Source organism: Lynx canadensis, chromosome A1 (assembly GCF_007474595.2).
Source record: "Lynx canadensis isolate LIC74 chromosome A1, mLynCan4.pri.v2, whole genome shotgun sequence".
Lineage (NCBI taxonomy): Eukaryota > Metazoa > Chordata > Mammalia > Carnivora > Felidae > Lynx > Lynx canadensis.
The window spans coordinates 188,741,129-188,749,044 of record NC_044303.2 but is presented as its reverse complement, the minus strand read 5'-3'; the positions used below and the strand labels follow the sequence as shown (position 1 = coordinate 188,749,044).

The 7,916-nt window shown below is 48.4% G+C and overlaps 1 protein-coding gene across 1 annotated transcript in view; it reads left to right on the top strand.

Moving 5' to 3' along the window:
• Positions 1-4,528: 4,528 nt before the first annotated feature.
• The window catches only part of ADRA1B (adrenoceptor alpha 1B), a 50,563-nt gene continuing 47,175 nt past the window's right edge, over positions 4,529-7,916 (top strand). Inside the window, exon 1 of the mRNA XM_030328352.1 lies at positions 4,529-5,628. Within this exon, the coding sequence (XP_030184212.1) occupies positions 4,680-5,628 (949 nt within the window). The 5' untranslated portion in view covers positions 4,529-4,679. The remainder of the gene's footprint in view (positions 5,629-7,916) is intronic.

Sequence of the window (7,916 nt, the reverse complement as noted above, 5' to 3'; positions counted from 1 at the left end):
GGTTGAGTTGAAAACTACAGAGAGAGGGGTGCCTGGGTGGCTCAGTTGGTTAAGCATTCGACTTTGGCTCAGGACATGATCTCACATCTCGTGGGTTCAAGCCCCACATCTGGCTCTGTGCTGACAGCTCGGAGCCTGGAGCTTGCTTCAGATTCTGTCTCTCTCTCTCTGTGCTCCTCCCCTGCTTGCACTTTGTCTCTCTCTCAAAAAATAAACAAACATTTAAAATTTAAAAAAAGAAGAAAAGAAAAGAAAACTGTAGAGAATTAGAGAGGGAGTACCATGTAAAACTGGCTGGTCACAGGTGAGAGGTCTCCTCCCATAGAGCCTCTAAGCTGATCTCAGAACCTTGCATAGCCTTGGTCTCCCCACAGGTCAAACTCAATGGCAGCTTCTCCTAGAGGGCTCACAAAAATGGGAGCTTGCGACATCAGAGGTTTGTAATGTAATCAGATGGATAATGAAAAGGTTCTTCTTCCCCAAGCCTCAAGTGAGTCAGAGCTCTATGCTTGGCTTTGCCCCAGAGAGTACCGAGAAAATGAAATATAGCCTGTATCCTCATGACACCTAAACAAATGGTCAATTCCATGGGTCAGATATCAGCCAGAGGGGTTAAAAGGTATCTCCTGTGAAGGGAGGGGAGGAGCAGCAAGGAAAGGACCATTAGCAAAGGTTACTTAGTGGGGTCCTGGTACATGGCTGCTTTTAAGACTAATACCTACCTACCTGTTTACCTTTGGGTGGGATGTTTGTTTTGACTTTGTGAAAGACACCGGTAAATGACATCATGTCTGAAATATGCACAGATTTTGAACCTTTTGATCTGGCTCAATAATCTCTTCCACATTCTGATACCTGAACCAAGTCATGAGTGGATATCATGTGTGGCTTCCCTTTGGGGCAGAGGAAGGAACACTGTTCTGTGGGCTGGGGAACTGGAGTTTGATAACCAGCTCGGCACACGACTATCTACGGGAGTTTACCGATTCCCTCTGCCTCCTAGACCACCACAATGGGAAGATGGGCAAGGGCAAGTTCTGATAGCTCTTGAAGAGCTAAATCACCTTAAACCTGTGTTTCTCAGATTTTTAGTATCTTCAGATACCCACTTCAGCAAATTTAATTGAAATAGGGGGAAAAAAATCTGTTTTCAGGGTTGCCCCTACCACACATTTCTTAATTTCAGGGAATCTCTTGAAACCGTGTATTTTGTGCATGTGAGAATCTCTGCATTTTGGTGGGAGGAGACGATTAAAGCCTTAGATTAAAACCTTGGATAGGTGTGCATTAACCCCCTGCTACCCAAATACATACATATATGTATTTATATATTTTTATTACATGTTTATATAATAAAAAAAGAGGTTAAGATGCTACCTCTAGGTTGAGGACTTAAATGTAAATCACCCTGAGCATTCTTCTGGCTCCCCACCCCTGAATATCAGGTTTTAGTGATTATCAAAGGTAGACAGTGGGAAGCCCTAGGTTCAAGCTTCTGGACGAGAGTAAACGATGGCATCAAACTTTACTTTTCAATCTATAGCTGTCACTACTTTGCTCTGCCACATGTCTACTAGCCACATGACCTCAGGAATGCACCAAATCTCTTGGAACCACGGTTTTCTTATCTCTCAATGGACAATGGTTACGCCAGTCTCAAAGGATTGTTGTGAAGAATAAACAAAAACAATTAAATGCTTGGCTCTCAGTAGGAGCTCAATAAATGTGAGTTCCCTTATAGTACTAGTCACTCAGTTCTCAAAATTTTCTACTTGGGAGATAGCTCTCTCTACAACAATCAATCCACTCCCTTCCTCAAATGTAAATCGGTAGAGTCACTTTGAAAAACAATATGGAGGTTCCCCCCCAAATTAAAAATAGAACTACCACATGATCCAGCAATTTCACTTCTGGATATATAACCACAGCAAATGAAAATAGGATCTTGGGACACCTGGGTGGCTCAGGCAGTTAAGCATCCGACTTCAGGTCATGATCTCACAGTTTGTGAGTTTGAGCCCCACGTTGGTGTCTGTGCCAACAGCACAGAGCCTGCTTCAGATCCTCTGTCTCCCTCTCTCTCTGCCCCTTCTCAGCTCACACTCTCTCTTTCACTCAAAAATAAATAAACATGGAAGAAGAAGAAGAAGAAGAAGAAGAAGAAGAAGAAGAAGAAGGGGAAGGGGAAGAAGGGGAAGAAGAGGAAGAAGAAGAAGAAGAAGGGGAAGAAGGGGAAGAAGAGGAAGAAGAAGGAGAAGGAGAAGGAGAAGGAGAAGGAGAAGGAGAAGAGGAGGAGGAGGAAAATAGGACCTCAAAGAGCTACCTGCACCTCCATGTTCATGCAGCATTATTCACATTAGCCAAGGATGGAAACCATCTAAGTGTCCATCAACTGGTGGATGAATAAAAAATATAGAGTACACATGCACAATGGAATATTATTCAGTCAGGAGAAAGAAGGAAATCCTGCCATTGCTACAACATGGATGAAACTTGAGGCATTATGCTAAGTGAAGTAAGATAGACAGAGAGAGACAAATACTATGATATCACTTATGTGTGGAATCTAAAAGCCAAACTGATAGAAACAGAGTTGAGTGGTGATTGTCAGGGGTTGGGGATAGCAGAATGGGAAGATGTTGATCAAAGGGTATGAACTTCCAGTTATAAAATGAGTAAGTTCTGGGGATCTAAGGTACACCATGGTAATTATAGTTAATAATGCTATATTATATATTTGAAAGTTGCTATGAAAGTAGATCTTAAATGTCCTCATTGCAAGAAAGAAATGGTATTTATGGGACATGATGAAGATCTTTGCTAATGCTATGATGATAATCATTTTGCAATATCTAAGTACATCAATTCAACACATTGGATACCTTAAACTCACACAATGTTATGTCAATTATTTCTCAATAAATCTAGGGAAATAAATCCACCCCCTACAGTGCTTTCAGGGGAAAAGGGTGACACAGCTGCTAAGCACTCAACTCACAACAGACCTGTAGAGTTGAGTTCAATTCCTAGCTCCTCTCCATGATGGCTATGTGGACTTGGGCAGAGCTGAACTTCACTGTACTTTGTCCCTTCCACAAAATGGAAATGATGATGAGAACAGCCCTTCTTTCTTATGATTATCAGAAAATGCAAAATGTACTTAGCATACTGTCTGGGACATAACAAGTGTCGAAAAAATGTTAACCAACCTAAAGCTCTCCCTCAGCACATTTCTTCTCTCCTAAGCACCATATGCCCACCTTTGGAAGTGTATCCCTATAACTGTCCAACATGGATATCAGACAGAAAACGAAAAAAATCAACAAATAATCTGGATTTCCCAAGTCCCTTCCTCAGATGTCTGGAGGTCTCTTAATGCTGCCACCACCACCATCACCCTCACCCTCACCCCCAAATAGCCCATTGGCTTGTTCCTCATTTCTTTCAGGTCTTGACTCCAACATCACTTCAGTGACATCCAGGGAACCCATTTATAATTTCAAATACCCGCCCCCACAACACACACACACACACACACACACACACCATTCCATTTCCCCTCCTTGCTTTATCTTCTGTTACACTTGTCAACATAGGACACACCTCGCAATTTGCTTACTTATTTGTTTATTGTCTGTCTCCTCCCAGTAGAATGAAGCTCCTGGAGGGCAGGGGTCTTTGTCCACTTGCTTCAATTGCTATGTCCCCAGCGCAGGCAGTGGGTACCCAGTTAACAATTTGTTGAATGAACGAGTGAGTGAGTGAGTGAGTGAACAAACGAATGAACGAAGAGAAGCCTCTGGGCTTACCAGGGAGGTAAAGGCTGGGGGTTGGTCTCAGATCCCACTCAAGACCCTCTCACCTGCTGCCTAACCTGGCAATTCTTCTTTCAGGCTCCACACAAGTTGCCTATCCCCCTAAATCTGGGTGCTGATTCCAGACGCCCCCTCCCCCAGGAGCGGTAAGCACCCCACGCCACTTTTGAGACCCGAGGGTGAACAGGAGGGGCAAGAATCCCAGCGGGCCACCTCAGGGTGGGGGACGGGGCTCCCCAAGCTCAGGTCACCCTTCCTCCCCCTCCCATCCCTTGGCTCGCGTAGGTCGGTGGGGGAGGGTGGCGGGGAGCGCGGCCGGCCCAGGGCTGCCCAGGGTGGCGGCGTCGGGGCTGCGGGCGCCTTCGCCGGACCCGCATTGCCCCCTAGTGCCGCGCGGAGTCAGGGCGCCGGGCTCCCCCGCCTGATGTCACCGCCGTGCAGTCAGCCCAGAGGCGGCTGGTTGCGAGCAGACCCTCCTCGGCGCTGGCTGCGCTGGGCGCCGCTGCCCGCACACCCGCCGCCGGCCGGGCCGAGCCGAGCCGGGCGCCCCCCTGCCCGCCGCCCCTCCCGCGCCGCTCCCCGCCTGGCCGGCCCGGCGCGCCTGACGTGGACCATTAAACTTGGAGCTGCCGCCTCGGCCCCTCTCTCCTCCGCCTCCCTCTGACAGCCGGGCGAGCGGGCGGCTCGGTGCAGGCAGGAGACGCGCCGCCGGGGCTGGGCTGCCCGGGGGGGAGATGAGTCCTCGCCGGGAGGGCGCCTCTGGGAAGAAGACCGCGGGCGAAGCAAAGTTGCAGGGCAGCTGAGGAGCTCGGCCGCAGCCCTTCCAGCCCCGCTCACCCCAGGCTATGGAGGGCCGACTCTAAAATGAATCCCGATCTGGACACCGGCCACAACACATCAGCACCTGCCCACTGGGGAGAGTTGAAAAATGCCAACTTCACTGGCCCCAACCAGACCTCGAGCAACTCCACACTGCCCCAGCTGGACATCACCAGGGCCATCTCCGTGGGCCTGGTGCTGGGCGCCTTCATCCTCTTTGCCATCGTGGGCAACATCGTGGTCATCCTGTCGGTGGCCTGCAACCGTCACCTGCGGACGCCCACCAACTACTTCATCGTCAACCTGGCCATTGCCGACCTGCTGCTGAGTTTCACCGTGCTGCCCTTCTCGGCCGCCCTGGAAGTGCTCGGCTACTGGGTGCTGGGACGGGTCTTCTGTGACATCTGGGCCGCCGTGGATGTCCTGTGCTGCACGGCCTCCATTCTGAGCCTGTGCGCCATCTCTATCGATCGCTACATTGGGGTGCGCTACTCTCTGCAGTACCCCACGCTGGTCACCCGGAGGAAGGCCATCTTGGCGCTCCTCAGCGTCTGGGTCTTGTCCACAGTCATCTCCATCGGGCCTCTCCTTGGGTGGAAGGAGCCCGCGCCCAATGATGACAAAGAATGTGGGGTCACTGAAGAACCTTTCTATGCCCTCTTCTCCTCCCTGGGCTCCTTCTACATCCCTCTGGCGGTCATTCTGGTCATGTACTGTCGCGTGTACATCGTTGCCAAGAGGACCACCAAGAACCTGGAGGCCGGAGTCATGAAGGAGATGTCCAACTCCAAGGAGCTGACCCTGAGGATCCACTCCAAGAACTTTCATGAGGACACCCTCAGCAGTACCAAGGCCAAGGGCCACAACCCCAGGAGTTCCATAGCTGTCAAACTTTTTAAGTTCTCCAGGGAAAAGAAAGCAGCCAAGACCTTGGGCATTGTGGTCGGTATGTTCATCTTGTGCTGGCTACCCTTCTTCATTGCTCTGCCGCTTGGTAAGTTGGGGACTGGCGGACGGGGAACAGGGCGTTTTCAGATCTGGGGTTTACTGACGAGCTTACTGTAAAGTTTTTCGTGGGGTTTGTTTTTTATGCAGCCTGTGTGTGTTTGGAGCCTGGGGAATACTGTTTGTTCTGCAAAGGCTTTGCAGATTGGGTAGCTGGCTAAGAACCAACTCAGGTGTTAGTGGAACACACTAAGTAAGGCGCTAGTCTCTTGAAATAGAACCACAGGAGGAAAACCTGGTATGTGGAATGACTCATTCAACAGCATCGGTTTAATAATTAAAAAGGACACTGGACTTGAACATCACACCAGCGTTATCTCAGTAGTAATGATGTGCGGGCTAAGGCAGCGTCACTAATGCAGCATACAAAATAGTTTGTAGTTACCGCAGACGCGGCATTTGGGAAGCAGGCAGGCGGCTCGTACGCAGAAAGGCAGTTTTCATTCAGCATTTCCAGGGCTCTTGCAGAGACCCACACTCCCCATGAGCTTTGCAGAGGTTGCGTTCTCCCCTCCTCCCTTTACCGCTTGCTATCACCTCAATGCACTCCCTTCATTATGAGTTAATAAGGGCCTTTTAACAGCTGCACGGCCCCATCCAGCCTTTGAGTTACTAAAGCTTGAGATTTGAAAGAGAAGGAAGACACCCGGAGGGTCACATGTTTTCAGTTTTTACCCAGAAATGTTCTAACTCTGGTGATTCATGGAATACCCAGATTTAAATTACAGTGGTCCCTCACCTTCAGCTACCAGACACCAAATCCTGCTAGGATGAAACTGAGTTCTTCCTCTCCTATAAAAATATGTCCATCTTCTTTTGTTTAATGGTCTAAGTTGTTCAAAAAGCTTCCTGATTTTTTCCCAAGAAGACAAGGTCTGGTTAGGAGGTAAATCTACAGGAAGGTACTGTGACATGCTGTCCACAATGGCTTGGGAAACACTTGTCCCTTCTCTAAGGCACTGACCTGCTTTGGGTTCCTCTCCTGTCCCTGGGAGACACTCCGGAAAATGAATGGAGGGAGGTGATCATTGCAAAGTCATGTGCCATGATATCAGAAGAGGTAACGGCTGCTACGTGCCACGACCATATATACGCCTGCAATCACACCCAGGGCTCAGTTAGAACTGAACATAATCCCTCAAACAACTAAAATTCTGAAGGCACACTGCTTTTAAGAGAAAGGGGCAAATGGAAAGAAAGCAAATTGAGATTAGGAGTTTCCATTTTTCAAAGATGAAGAAAAAAACCTGTTTAACCTACTCTCCATGTTGTCGTTTCCAAGGCAGGCTTGCAAGTTAATGCCTTTCAGAAATAATTTTAGTGCATTACGTGGAAAGCGTTTGAAGCTGTACTCCACCCCACCCCCCTCCCAGGAGTGGTCACATCTCACTGCAGAGAAGCTTTTTTTTTTTTTTCCCCCAAGGTCTTGGGGTCCTTTTGCAGGTTTGTTGGGTTAAAGTGAGTAATAGTTCACACTGCTTTGGATCATGGTTGTACACGGAAGTGATTTGGTCATGTATTAGCTATGTGACCTTGGGCAAATGAACACTCACCTGTAAGCCTCAGTTTCTCCATCTGCAAAATAGGGCTAATTACTATTTGCTCCATGGGGTTTGCACTAATGCATGGAAAGGACTTAACACGGTGTCTGGTGCACAGCAAAATCTCAGTGAAAGTCAGCTTAGTACTACAAACAGATCCCGGTTGTCCCTCAGCTACAGCTGTGTTTTCTCTTTCTCTACTCATTTGACCATCCCACACCTGTGACTAAAGGCTCAGAAGAGAACTGAGTCCTTCTTTCTTCTTTCTGCCTCTGCCCCCCAACCTATAGAGACCAGGACCAGAGCATCCTCAGGAAGGAGAAGGCCCCAGCAGGATGCAGGGAATGGATCAAAGGTGCAAGCTTTCACTTTAGGGGGCAAGAGAAACAGATCCAAATAGGTGAAGAGGCTGCCCACATGCTGAAATGGAAAGAGCACTGCGCTGGGGTTCAAGAGCAATAGATTTCTAATGTGAGCTTTGCCATCAATCAGCTCTGTTATCCTAGGCTTGTTTTACATCTCTGGGCTTCAGATCTCACTTTCAGGGAACAAGAGGGTTGGACTAAATCAAGGGCTCTCAAACTTTAATAAAGATCACAATCATCTGTGGAACTTGATAAGCATTCAGCTTCTTAGATATAACCCACAGAGAATTTGATTCAGTACATCAGATAGGTCTCGGGAATCCTCATGTTTAACCAGCCCACCAGGTGATTCTGAAGAGGCGGTCCACAGA